Here is a 14,886-nt window from a genome sequence, read left to right on the forward strand (position 1 = left end):
GCATGCTGGTCATTGAGACACTAATTTAATGTGGTCAGTGTTAAGTTCATCCTGCTTATAAAGGCCATTATATGCATGAGACTTGACTGAAATAAAATGATTATGCCAGAAAAAAAAAGAGATTTTTTGCATTTGCAGGAAATGAGGAATATGCTTCCTAAAATAGAATTCTTGTTAGCTGAAGTTATCAAAAGAGATTATAAAGCAACAAAGCAAAAATCCACAACATTATTCTAGTTATTCTCTCAGCATTTATTTGAAATAACAATACTTTCCATGATATAGTTTATACATTAAGCAGTAGGGAATTGTCTTCATTTCACATCATCCAGTACTGAAGTAGCACATTTGAAGCAGCACATTAAACCTCTGATAGAGTCTGTACAATTTAGATAAATAGAACTCTGGATAACTAAACTAACAGAACTTCTGCAACTGTTACCAAAAGAATGCAAAGAAGCTAGGCACAGCACTGTACACACTAAGTGCAGGAAGGAGGAACACAGGACAACCAACTAAACAGGTGGGAAATGTTTTTTGTACATACAGCCACATGTCTTCAGTTGCTCAACAAAAAAGTAACATGTTTTATTTTTTCCTCATTGAGGAGAGAGAGTATGCACAAAGGATGTTCAAAGAACACATGACAGACAGAAACAAATGAAATGAGGGTTGTTTGGTTGGTTACTGTATTCCTCAGTGAATGAGTTTACCAAGGGTATCTGGTGCTTAAGCAGCAAGGTTTTGTGCCAAGACTTGACAAGAAACATTAAATAAATGCCAGTTTTATTCCCCATCTTGCCCATTTACTGGCATTTTGGTGAGCATGCTAAAAGTTCCTGAAGGGCAAATTCAGGTGGTTCGTGGTCCAACATTTCTACTACAGGAATCCCCATTTGATAGCTTACAGTTTACCTCTGGAGGGAAATAGGCCTTTTAACAATAATAAAGAATGTAAAACTTAGCAGAGAGCAGCAGGACACACAGTACAGTGGTTCACTTTCTGAGAAACCAGAGGATCTACACTTATGCTCTCTCTGTGAGAACAGCCAGCCAGTTTGGTTGGAAGATACAATTCTGGTTAGTTAATGTTAGACCTGTATGAACTGTATCATTAGAAAGGGAAAGATGAAATGGCAAGAACTTTTCCCTCTTTTTATAGAGAACTAAGACTGAAAAAGTAATATGGTGGTGATAGGCATTATCTTCCCAACACCACTTTCACTTCCTGCTACCTCACTATGAATTACCTGCTTTGCTTGCCAACATCTTCCCTGTTTCATCTCACTAATGGCTCTGGTTACTACCAGGCCAGCACAGCCAATAAACTAATCCATGCTGTGCTGCCTCTGAAGATACAACGCATCACCACCACACAGTATGACAACACGTAAACCAAAGATGCTCATTAGGAATTGGTAACTCTAACCACTGCAGTTTGCACTTGTAAGGTGTAAGAAGCAGCATTTTGAAAGCAGTGGTACTGACACAGATATCTGTGTCAGAGGTGGTGGATTGGCATTCCTAATTGGGTAATGGAACCAGAATATCAACATAATTGATGGGGAAGAAACCTGATTGGCCATGAAGCATCCCCTCATACCAGTTTTCATCGATCTGGTTAGTGAGGGTAATAATATCACCCTCCTTAAATCCCAGTTCCCCTTCATTCTCTGGTTCAAAGTCATACAGAGCTCGGCAGCATGGCTGATCCATGTGAACACCTAAGGAGAAGAAACACAGAAATAACATGCTTAAAAATCTCAGCACTTAAGAGTACCCATTTTACTACAGTACCTATGACAGATTTTGCTGTTTCTGTAATCACTCATATTCTGATGACAGTTCTTCAATAATATCTATATTTGGACTGCCAAACTTTGTTAGAAGTCAACTATTAGCTTCTGACAGTCTTCAGTTACTGTCAGTTCCCACTGGTAAAATCTGAGAATCCCAAAAGAACCAAGCTATAGTCAAGTCCAGGCTTGAAAAAACAACTATGATCAATTTAGAATCTAATTTTTATCTGTTTATAAAACACAAAAAATTAAGCAAAAGCCCTAACATATTTCCAGCTTTATTGCAGAGCCATCAGGATAGATTCAGAAAAAGTTTGTAATTGAGAGCTTTCTAATATGGTGCTTCATGAGCATCTGACCATAAACTCTTTAGGATGGCTAATGGATGCTATTATAAGTCATTAGTTTGATTGGATTTTCATATATTATACAAAATTAACAAATATGCTCCCTCTTCCCTCCCCCTGAAGTCTCTATAGCTTCAAGACTACCAAAACCAAAATTGTTGCTGGTCAAAATATTTAGGATTTAGCAGCACTAAACTGTAAGAAATCATATCCCCACCTGAATTTTCACAATAAAAGCTCATACACTTCCAGTGGTCTAAATGAAGCAACACATGCCACACCATGATAGTTCTATTCATTTTTCATGAATACTGGCTTTAAGATGAGTAAGTTTCAGATTCAAGCATTCTGCATATTCATTTTGAACACACAATCTAGTTAGAAAGCCCATGCTTGAGTTATTTTAGGACAAAAATTTTTCATTTCTGTACATCTCAATAGAGCAAGTTTTTCAAATACCAGATTTAATTTATTAAATTCTACAGTGAAATCTTATTTTCTATTCTATCATTCACAGTGTACTTTGGTTTCTTTGTCATGAAGACTACTGTGCTGACATCAACAAGCCTTACAGCGTGTTTGGTATCCTCATTGCTACCTGTTGAAATTTAGAAGAATTAGCAAATAAACTCTTTGAATTAATCACCCCAAACATACATTCAAGAATTTTCAAAGAAGGTGTTCCTCTGAAACCAATAAACACTTAAAAAAAAAGAACCCCTATTGAAGAAAATGTTAACTACTGCTCTTTGAAGATGGAAATATAAATGCTGGAGAGATATATGAACATCAGTATGCTCTGGCTTACCACAGACAAGTGTTCATGACACTACAAAAAAGGAGTGAAGAAGAAAATTACTGGTGGAACAAGGAGAACTCCAGCTTGTAAGACTCAAGCCACACTCTTGCACAAGGAATCCCTATTATATCCTCCTCCTTGTTAGCCTAGTGAGGAGATTGCAAGCTTGTGTAAGATAATTTCCAGTTGCCAATGCCAAATGGAGATACTGTTCCTGTCTATATGTGAAAGAAAATCAAACATTTACATCAGGATGAGACTGAAAGAAAGGAAATCCTGACTAAAGATCTAGTGAAAAAAAATCTTGTCTTGCAAGGTAGAATGTGATAGCAATTGTCACTGAGGTGAACTGGAATAACTAAAATCAGGGTCTGGAAAGAGGCCAGCCCTCACCCTACCATAGAATAACAGATCAATATTGTGCAAAAAACAAATAATAAGCTTTCTGTGGCATGTGCTGATATTAAATAAACCATTCTTTAAGACAGTAATTATGTACACTCATACTAGTGCTTAATCTTGCTTGTGCTGCTCCCACTTGGACAAAGAAAATAGCTCATATAGCTTAGTTTTTCTTTTCAGTTATTTTTACTTTCAGGGTCATTGCGTTGTAATACCTGATTTTAAAAAGCAGGTTATGGTTACGGCTGGCCTTAGGTTTCTGCATTTTCATGGAAAACTTTCAACTGTTATTTTGGTTTTCTAAATGCCTATTTTGTAAAGATCTGTATGTCAGGGTAATCTTCTAGGACAAAAGAAATTTTAGACCAAAAGACACATTTAAAGCAGTCGATAATCCACCTCTGTCCTCCTGCCTGAGGATATGATCACTTCAAAAACAAACAACAGTTCAAACATTTCTCTCCTATATACTATCCCCATTCTCATTTTCCTTCATGGAAAAACTAATCTTCAGAAGAAAGCATGCAACTTCTGCATTGACACAAAACTCTGACATTACCTGATGGTTTGGGTGTGGAGGCATGAGATATTCCTCCATTGTGCTGTGCATTGTCACCAGTTGAGAAATCCAGGCTCATACGGGCTTTGGGCTGGTATTCTCGCCTGGGCTGAGATGATGCCTCTTTTATTCTGCCAAAACATGAAGATTAAGTATCAAGAGTTAGTATCTTGTTAGCAGATTAGACACACCAAATACCTTTATTTCCAAGGCTAAATTTCTTACCCACCAATCATCCATAGTAAACAAGCTGAGTCATTTGGAGTAGTTTTTTGTTTACAACAGTAGTTTAAATTACTAAAACCAGTCAATGTGCCATGAAGTTGTTAATTCTCCATTCCTTTTAGAAACCTAGCAATTTGTCTATCTTCCCTTTGCCTAACAAAAAGCAAAGAGCGCATAATAAAGAAAATCTTGTTACGTGAATATCAACGCTTAGAGAAGGGCTTTACAAATATCTGAGTCTCCATTTTTAGCATGACTTTTTGCTTCTAACAGTTGCAAGCATTAATTATTCAGCTGATTGATGCCAACTCTTATCATTTTGCAAGAAGACTCTGTAGGAATGTACTGACTTCAGCTGCTTGCTTGGTTAATTTGCAATTTGGAATACTTGTTTCACAAAGAGAAAAAAGTCCAGTCTTCCCAACTCTCAAAATAACTTTATTTATGATTAATTTCAACTTACTCCTTTAACTGAGAAATCTAAGAGTTCCTGGGGAAGGGTCTATTTAAAGATTCCAGGATAAAATCCAAGGAAGGGATGAACAGAATCAGAACAGCTTATGCAGAACTACCACAGGTATGTCTAACTCCACATATGAAAGAACATTTGATCTGTACTTAAAAGACAAGCTGATTTCTCTAACCTTTTCTATATCTACCCTAGACTTGCTCTGATAGCACATTTTGATTTATCTATTAAAAAGATCTGCATCTAACTCACTGACTTTTGATCCTCCTAATAATGCTTTCCTCACCATCCAAAATACCAGCATAAGTCAGTTCCCAGAGAGTGCTTTTCTTCCATTTAAGAAAACCAAACCCATAAAGAAAAAAAAAATCCCCAAAACATTAAAATAATTGAAGTGGTCAAAATAAATAAAAAGCCTTTCTTTTGTTTCACTCTTTAGCAAAAGTTTTTTTTTCAAGACTTTTTTCAAGAATTTTTAAAAAATTTTCAAAATTTTAAAGAAATACTTAAACTAATTCTGTTTAAACTAATTCTGTTACACTTAATGCTTTCATGAAACAAACACCATTTTTTTCAGGTTATGAACTATAAGGTGACAGTTCTAATGACTTGCTAAAAATTAGCCAAAAGGTCAGTATGAGCCATGTTTCTTAAGAAAAAAAATTTGTCCACAGAAACCATTCCTGCTTCCCAGCTGCTCTGTCATCATACTGTGTTGGGAAAAGTGCACCCTCAATTCACTTGGTGAAAAAGGGAGTTTAAAAAAGTATTTGGTGACCTTCCAGTTTTCATTTATTTTACTAAAAGTTTCCCAATGTTCGCCAAGCTCTTAATGTTTCCCAGCTCCTGGAATCATGGCATTTTAAGGAAGTTTATGCCTTCCATTAATGTGTAGAAAAAAAAAATTAAATTCTTTCACTTGTACTTCCTGAATGAAGTCTTGAAGTCTAACCTAAACAGCCCAGAAAAAATAGAAACAAGCTCATTTTTAAATTTTTCATAGTTTTTGCAGTCTCTCTCATACTTTTAAAAATTTCTTTTGTGAATATTTTACATGGGACAGTCTTGGTAGTTATAAGACATAGTCCATGTCAGAAACCAGCATGAACAGGTTCCATTTACTCTTTAAAAGAGTACCTAGAAAATGGACTGTGTTTGCTGTAGACATCACTGACAGTCAACAGTAACAAATTTGCTCAGCTTAAAAGTAAACAATCATTTATTTTCCGGTCCCTATAGTAAAAAAACCAAACCCAACCAAACCCCAGGGGTTATGGAATTTGCTTGCTACCTGCCTATTACCAGCAAGGGAAAGACTAGTAGTTTGGACAGTAACAGCTCTACATCCCCGACTCATTGTTGGCGTGAACATATCACAGCTCTCAATTTGTGTCCAGGGGATAAAGTATGATTTAGCCAGCAGCCTCTTTACAATTAGGGATACAAAAGTTAGTTCATTAGTTTGACTGAATTCCGATGGCATTCTGATACAAGGTCCTTGAAAAGATAAATTCATTCACAGCTGAAACTTGAAGCAAAAAATCTGACCAGTTAGCAGAAATTTCAAAACCGCAAAGGATCATGTGAATTGATACAGGATGAGAAATCTATTGTAGAGATGTATGTTCACTTAATGGCGTGATTTATGGGCTACGGATAAAACACCTGTTCCCGAGGAATTTTTAATGCTTCTGTAAAAAAAAGTGAATTGCAGTACTCCTTTGCAAGTCCTAAAAATTGTTGTTAGCTGCTTAAACAGTACTGCAAACTGTATCCAGGAGCAGTTAGCTGGACAGCCCACCAACCAAAACAAGTGCTGCTCCTAGTCACAAAGACCTTAAGACTTTAAACTGAATAGGGTTTTCAGACTGCCTGCTCTGAGAAAATTAATACTGACAGACCCAGCAGTATTAGCAACTTGATCTATACTAATGACATCAGAAAACAGCTGCCTTCACACAGCATGTGAACATTATCTCCTCTTGGGAATTATATCCAGCTTTTACTAAGAGTCTGCCAGAACCATAGAGAAACCTTTCCTAAATATTAAATTTCTTTGAAGAAGGATGTGTGCATGAGAAGCTGATGAATCTGTTTAGATGGAAACAAGAATTCTAAAGTAAAAATTATAAAAGTCTTTTAAAAAAGATGTTGTAGGAATTCTGATAGCACACGCAGTTATACAAATGGGGATGGAAGAGGTAGCTCAAGTCTTATATCAAGTCTGATCTGATAATAGGAGGGGTATTTAATAAACTGGTTAATAATGAGGGTCTCACTACTGGCTCAGGAAGATCTTCTGGTAGATAAGAACGCAACAAGAAAATCTTTTCCCAAATCAATTTTTAACACCTTCTTTCAGAATTAACACACTGTGAATACATGCACAAACAATAAGGAATCCAAAGTTGGGAGTGTCACAGAATTTAGTATTTATAAACATTTACTTTCAGCTAACTCACACTTCCTAGCTTTACTCAGCTGAAGTGCTTTCCTGAACTCATACTCAGAACTAGATGCATCTCCTAAACATTCAAAGCTCAGCTTGCAATCACCTTATGAAATGGCCCTTGATTTCATAAAATATGAATTCCAAGTCAAGAAAGATAACAGCATTGCATTCTACTCACAGGTTTTCTACCTCTGTCGAACTAACAAACTATTGAAGAAACTTTAAAAAGTGCATTACCTATCTTCCAGTTTAGAAGTAACTCGCTGTAGGATCTGTGTGGCATGCTTGTGGTACTCCAGCTGGGCTTGCACAAGGGCAGAAAGTTGGCTCACTTGTTCAATCTGAGGATTGACATTAAAACATCAGATCTTAGGTGAATACTAACAGCTCAGGCAATAGAGAATAAAGACCACTGTCCACTGCAAAGGCAGTTTAACTTATTTCTCTAAAACCTTGATTCGTCTCTGTAGTTAGCAGTAAATATTTACATATCAATCTTTATTCAATACCACGTCTGGTTACGACCTGATCTGGAATGGTAACTGCAACTCTTCTCCGCTGATCATCTCTGCATGGATGATTTGCATGAACAGCAGCCTACAGACCTACCACACTCAGCAAACACTATGAAAGTAAAAACAAGACTGTAATGAGAGTATAATGCACCTTCTCCCTCCCTGCCTTTGAAGAGTGCAGAACCATAGGGACTATGGTCATGCTTTTGTTGTATTCTGACCTGTGAAGCAGACCAAAACAGAAAGATACTACATACTCTGGGATGCAGAATATTTGTATTGCGGGCAAAGAGCATTCCACTTCATGAGGGAAAAAATACCCAGGCCCTCACTTTGTGGGCAATGCTATTGCTAGCAGTTTCCACAGTGCAAAATGCCACAATGGTGTAATGTTGGCCAGCACTATTTGTACACATGGCCACAGATCTTACTACAAAGATGAAAACAACAAACTTTTTCATTTCTTTCATTGCAGTGTAGCTATATTTAACTCCTTTGCAATATTAAGTTCTATATGCAAATATTTTCAGGTTTGTTATAGTGCCTCTACAGCAATCTGGTAACAAAATGAGGAGTTAGAACAGCTGTGTACTTAAAATAAGTCAAATAATTCACATCAACAGACATACTTCGAATTAATTTTCCTTGACTACATATTCTGTAAGACAGACTTTAGCTTATGTGTTATAGAGATGCTTTTTGTTGCTTAATTTTACAATTTCAACATTAATTATAAATAGAATATTAGATAAACCTAGGAAATACTTAATCCTAACCAATCTACAAGAAAAAAAGCCTTGGCACAAACCCTATAACCACAAGTAAACATAATCCATTATATTTACATAATTCTAAGAAGAAAGATACTTTTGATTTGTAAGTAATGCTTTGCAGTTAAGAAGAACATCAATGCTACAGAAGACTTACATTCTCTACCTATAAAATACCTAAGAAATTGTTCCTACATGAACATACTGTACATTACTATAGCTTCTGAGCCTTTCACTTGTTCAACAAGGAGGGAAGTGCTTCCACTATCTTCCTAAGACTCTGGTTAAAGATTAACAAGGGTTATCTCACATCCATCTCCAGAAGGTTAAACATGCTTGACTCAGCAATTTCTTTTGATTCATCAAATTTCTCCAGAGCTTGACGAAGTTCTTCATCAGGGAGCTTGCCCTGTCTTTTCTTCTTGTAATCAAAATCCAGGCGTCGACCCTCCATTTTCTTCAGGTGATGCTAAAAAACCAAAAACACACAAATGCAACCAGACAATAACAGACCTTCCCCAACTCTGCTGATATTGCATACCAAGCAGGTACTCCATGCACACTTGGAAGCCTTCGCTGTTTGTTGTCTACTAACCCTTTCCCAGTGGAGAGAAATACGGAAGAATTAAACACGTGGGTTTACGTATCATTTAAGAAGCAATGTCATCCAAATGACAGACCAACACTAATAAAAGGCCACGCAGAATGGACAACTTCAATTGCCATCTGTGTAAAAGATACGCAGGTTTCTTGCTTTTTAATCTAAGGAAGAGTTACCTGAACACCATGTGTTTTTCCCTAGATGTTCAGGAGAAAATTATTTTAAAACCACAACTTAGTACATTTTTGTCTGTGTAACAACATTCATAAACAAAGCAACATGGAAAATACTTTTATTATTTCTATCAGACCACTGAATTATCTTAATGCTATCTTATACTGAAGATTTCCTAAATTTTTGACTGAGGTAACATTCAGGTTCATCTGTTTAGCAGCTGCCACGTACAACTGGCCAGAAGTTTATGCTGCTGGCATGACCATGATTACTTGAAGTGTTTACTTCCTCTCAGAAGAATCAATTTATCATCCACTATGATATTTATAACTACCCATTTCCTAAATTATATCAAACAGTCCAAGATACCTTTCATCCACACATATTTAACAGTACAAAAGCCTCACTGAGCTGAGAAGAGCAGTTACTTACACAGACAAGCATTTGCCATGCACTAAAATGGAACATAAACATCAATACACCTATTTTGTGAAATGAGCTTTCAAAAGGCAAGATACAAGTACTATGTTCATGCCTGCACAAGACTGAAAATTTTGCCATCAGAAAATGTTCCGATTTTTATCTTTCCCTTTCTAAAGCATTAACAAGAGACACAGAATTGAAAAGGAAAATGAAATCCAAAAGAGACAAAAAACAGGTAATTTTCAAACCTGAATGCCCCATTTTAAACAACACAACTAACAAAAATTCTAAACATATAGACACATTTGGCATTATCAAAATGTTGAATTTAGGGCAATACCTGTATTTCTCTCAGATCTTTGTCATGGAGATTTTGAAGCGGGTCAATGAAGTTTTGCTTCACCTCCATGTCTAAAGAGTCCTTGACTTCAGAAAGCTCCTTCATAGCTTCTCCCACATCAACAAGTGCTGGTCCTGAAAGAAAAGATGCAGTTAAAGTAACTCAGTTTTGATTTGCAGTAGAATGAAACTGAGCCATGGGAACTTCATGGCAACTTCAGTTAGTATTTCATTTTAGGTCTCAAGTTTAGAAAGGAAATGGAGGATGAGGCACAATGTGAAAAAGCAACAGAGGTTTTTACGCTCCTGCAGCCACCAGAGTTCATGCCTTGTAATACACCTGAATTTGTGGTTCTATGCTGTGTCAAGACAGGCTCCTGCACACCCCACCCCTTATTGTTCGTCCATTCCTCACTCTGTTGAAATAAATATGCTAGAACACATTAATTGTTTTTACTCAGTGGCATCATCACCACACTGCATTAAAAATAGTTTTAATTCAAGTCTAGGTCTCCCCATTTCTATTAGTGAGACCGGTGATAGTACCAAATGTAAAAATTCTTAACAATTTCACAGACTGTATTTGAAAGTTTTTTTGATGAGACTATAGACTTCATAGTACTACTACATTTGAGACGTCTACTACACATACTACTCAAGCATAGGTGTATGAAGCTCATAAACTTCAATAACCCTAACCACCTTTTGAAATTTCCTTCAAGATGAACTTGAGGGTCACAAAAATAACCACTCTGTTTTACTTCTGCTGCATAAAAAGAAAAACATAAGCTCAAACATACCCTTCTGGTTTGAGGTATAAGTTAGGGATAAAAAAAAAAAAAAAAAACTTTCAAAGAATATGAAAGGCCTGAAAATCAAAATATGTGAGAAATCAGAAGAAGCTTTGTCTCCCAAGCAGCACATGCCAATAATGCACTGCAAAATGAGAGAGCCTTCCAGATTTGGACAAAGAGTAACAAATAGCCATCATAGATGCTGTTATTTAATAATGTGAAAATAATTGCCATATCTATTCTACTGCATGGTAGCGCAGTTATCACAGAAAATAAAACAATTTGCAGAAACTAGATAATATTATTTCTTAATTTTCCTTTTAAAAATGTGTTTCAAATTTAGTAAATGAGAGCCAAACAATTTTTTTTAAAAAAAATCAGTAGTATTTAGCACAAATCAAACTACATCTGTCAAGCTTACTAGTGAATTAAATAGAAAAAGTAAGAAAGTACTTTTTCCATTCTGAATGTCTTCATGTCAGAAAAAAAAAATGATGATGGTTCAAATAGAGAATAGGATTTTCGCAGTCCCATTTGAAGGTCCAGTACGTTATCATGTAAAAATGGCCACAGAGATGTCCACACAAACAAGATAGAAAGACAAAGTATGCTGTTGTGAATATCATCTTTTTATAATCAGAACTCTACTGCTGAACATAGCTTTAAGAGTCAGTTTAACATTTGTAACACAGCTGTAAACTCATTTGGGCTTGGAGGGAGGAGCAGTTAACAGATGAGACAGGAGTATTCACTAGTGCCATAAAATGTGGAAATTGGTCAGGAAAAAAAGGCCAAAACCTATTAAAAATCTATTAGTTTTTATTCCTTGCCTGCAATGATGACAGTAACAGTTTAAGGATTCTGAAGACAAAAGCACTTTGTTCTATATATGCATAGACAATAATAAAATTTCTGTACATGTACATATTTCAATCCAACACAGCCACAGTATTACAATTTATGACAGAGAGCTAAAGCCTATGGGCCCAAATGGAAACAATTTTACTTCCATTTATAAGAAAAATTTCTCTAGTCAAAATCTTCAAAAGATACTCAAAACAGGCCTAGACCAACCTTAAATGAAAAGTCAGATGAAGCAGAGCTCTAATACTTCTTGCAGAGAAGCAGAACTCCAATGCTTCTTGTAGATGTTCCTCCTCTATAAGAGTGAAGCACTTTAATGATGAAAGCTATATGAAATTTTCCTACTATTTTTATTGTATTATAATGGAAAGCAAAGTAAACAACTTACCAAAGTTACATTCTTCACCAAGTTCTCGGCCAAATTTCAGCATCGCATCTGCCAGCAAGGCTTCTGCCTGAGGATAGCCTGGTCCCTTTTCCTGGCCTCGAATTTTTGACATAGTGTTGATCATGCTGAGTTTAGCTCTGGAAGCTGAAGAAGGCAAGTGACAGAGGTTACAGACATGCAATCGTATGCCTATACAGGCATGAATCCATTCTTGTGTTTAAATTTATCTGAGCAACTTAAAACGTTTTTAAAAGACACTCTGTAAGCATAGGACTAAGCCCTGCTTTTCATCAGTTCTTTTTAGAGCAAAGGAATGAAATGCTGTTGGTCAATACCATTTTTGTTTTGCTGGTAGACTAGAGAGGAATCTATCCTGCGCTTTTAAGTCAAAGCTTCCCTTGAAATGACTTGGACAGAAGTAAGCCCAAGAACACTCCCAAGATAGCGTGTTTGACACGTGACAGAGAAGAAAATCTTTAAGGTATCTCCAAATTCTTCTTCATCATAAAATCCCTAGGTACCAGGTGGATACCAGATTGAGCCAGCCTTCCTATCAAGGAAAAGTCCAGACTAGGTACACTCAAGATTAAACTGTGGTAATCCCCGTTTTCTAAATATTGGAAAGTTTTTCTGTTGTAGAACATTAAGGAAAGCCTATGTCCCCAAACTTAATGTGCAGCAACCTTTGCAACACTTACTGCTTTTTAGGGGGATGTAGGGAAAACTCCTACTTTAATAAGGTTTTCCACTGTACTTTAGCTCGCATTTTATTTCAGACATACAACTGAAGAAAAAAATTAAAAGAAACGACACAAGTATCCTAATTGATGGAAAAAAAGACAGCAAATATAAAAGAACTAATTTGTTTGCTGACATGCTTTAGTGAATTTTTGCAACTACAGTATGTGAATGGCCTGAAGAGAGTGAATTAGTTAATATCACTTGACTACAAATTCCTCCAGCTAAATCCTATTGCTAGCAATGCAGACTCTTATCTACAATACTGTGTCTGCTACTGGAGGGCAGCTATGAATACCTCTACATTCCCCCTTGCAAATGCTTGACTTTTTAAGGTGCTCTTAAAATTAGTTTTTCTGTTTGCAAAACATTAATAGTTCACACTGTTGTGTGCTGACTTCATTGGTCAAAACTCAACCTTGTTCACATTACTTCAGCAAAATGAAATACTAGCAGACTGGAGTCAACAAATGTTTTTCATATATTTCTTGTTGAAAGTGCATATCAAGAGAGAGTTCTTGTTGTTGAGTATGTTTCACTTTGCAGTTTATGTATCTATTTGCACAGATACAGACATGGAAACAGACACAGGAAAATCAGCCAAGTCTCACAGTAGTTATTTTCCCTGAGAAGCAGCTATGAAATAGCAAAACATTTTTAACATTTAGTAATAATGGATTTTTTTAGTTTTCCCACTACCCTTGAGGGCCATCAGATTATGTTTTTCAACATCTGAATTTCTTGAGTCAGCAGACTTGCTGACTCTTCATTATAAGAAACTCCATTTTCATGAAGTTAGTCATTGAAATGATGGGCAATAAGAAAATACAAAAGCACAAAAGAAAATAATGCATAAACAAAATTAGTCACTGGAATCGAGGCAGCAAGCTGAATTAAATCAGGAGCAAATGGGAGTATTTTCAAAAATTACAGAAAGAAATATAAGAGGCAATATAAAAAAATGAAGTGGCTATATTTTGGACCACAAGGTAAGAGTAGAAAGCAAACATTAGACAATGATGTATACTTCTTTTATTGATGTTTCAAAACACCATGGATTCAGGTGATGTGTAGTATCACAGTACTATCTTATCCAAGTGTTTTCCAGGCACATCTGACTTACCAAGGAATGCGTGCTATATCCAAACTCCTCTTCTTCCTACCAAACCCACGTAAACTTTTAATCTTCTTTAAAATACTGATGTTAAAGGGTGGGTTTTTTTTTTTTCCTGTTTGTGGTTTGTTTTGGGTTTGGGTTGTTTGTTTTCTTTTTTTTTAAATTAAATTCGCTCCCCTTTCCCAATGTAATACTCCTAATTTTTATGAAAGTGAGAAAGCAAATGGGAAATGCTAGAAACTGGCATTTTTGGTGACCCATGTAACAGGCAATACAGCTGAAGGGAAAATTTTAAAAGAGAAAAGTTCTTATTTTATTGAAAAAATAAATTACAATTCTTCTCACTTTAGAGAGCCCTTTTGCAACTGATAGAAAACAATCTAAGATCAGGTGAGTGATGAAAAGGTTTAGTCCTCCTTTCCTCTTACCTGTGGAATGAACAACATGAAGTGTTGAACAACAAAAGTGAATCTTCCTCCTGCCTATTACGATGTTAATTTTTTGATTCTACTTGCATATGCCACAAGCAAATGAAGAGATATGAAGCTAGACTTTGGAAACTGTTCTTTCATGCAGCACTGCAAATTTACATCTGCCTGAAATACCTGAAATCACACCCGTAGCTACCTGCAGAAATTTTACTCTCTCGTTTTTGCTGTGAGCCTGTTTCACGATTCGCAGCAATCGTAACGACTCAGATGTGTCAAGAAGGCAGTCAGAGAAGCACTAAACAGCCAAAGCTTATTACTCAGTCTACACAGTGTTGCTTAACAGTGGTTTGAAAGCAGTTAACAATTTTATCACTATCCTCATAATGCTTGCCAATCCTGTTGCTTTTCCTGCAGGGTACATTACGATAAGCACTGAAGCTGTGGACTCAAGTCATAAACAGAATTTCATCTGCTGATATAGAAAGTCTTCTGGTCATTATTATTTTCTCTCTAGCAGTTCTTGAACTTGTAAATACTAGTCCAACATTTTGTTTTGGGTTTTTTTATTCCACTCTCAACATCATGAAAATATTTTCTCTTCTGTGGTCCAACATAAAAATATCACCAATTAATCTGTACCAGCAATAGTCCTTCAGCATACCACACTGGAATTGAAACAT

At 36.1% G+C, this 14,886-nt stretch overlaps 1 protein-coding gene across 3 annotated transcripts in view; it reads right to left on the reverse strand.

Moving 5' to 3' along the window:
• Positions 1–239: 239 nt before the first annotated feature.
• The window catches only part of SH3GL2 (SH3 domain containing GRB2 like 2, endophilin A1), a 96,885-nt gene continuing 82,238 nt past the window's right edge, over positions 240–14,886 (reverse strand). For all 3 annotated transcript variants that reach the window (XM_066180810.1, XM_066180812.1, XM_066180811.1), the window contains exons 4-9: positions 11,921–12,064; positions 9,876–10,009; positions 8,648–8,806; positions 7,290–7,393; positions 3,907–4,037; positions 240–1,724 (exon numbers count right to left, since the gene is read on the reverse strand). In XM_066180810.1, coding sequence (XP_066036907.1) covers positions 1,525–1,724; positions 3,907–4,037; positions 7,290–7,393; positions 8,648–8,806; positions 9,876–10,009; positions 11,921–12,064 — 872 coding nt within the window. In that variant the 3' untranslated portion in view covers positions 240–1,524. The remainder of the gene's footprint in view (positions 1,725–3,906; positions 4,038–7,289; positions 7,394–8,647; positions 8,807–9,875; positions 10,010–11,920; positions 12,065–14,886) is intronic.

The sequence above is a fragment of the Chamaea fasciata genome, unplaced genomic scaffold (assembly GCF_029207755.1).
Source record: "Chamaea fasciata isolate MVZ Bird 193981 ecotype frontalis unplaced genomic scaffold, bChaFas1.0.hap1 SCAF_4, whole genome shotgun sequence".
Taxonomy (NCBI): domain Eukaryota; kingdom Metazoa; phylum Chordata; class Aves; order Passeriformes; family Sylviidae; genus Chamaea; species Chamaea fasciata.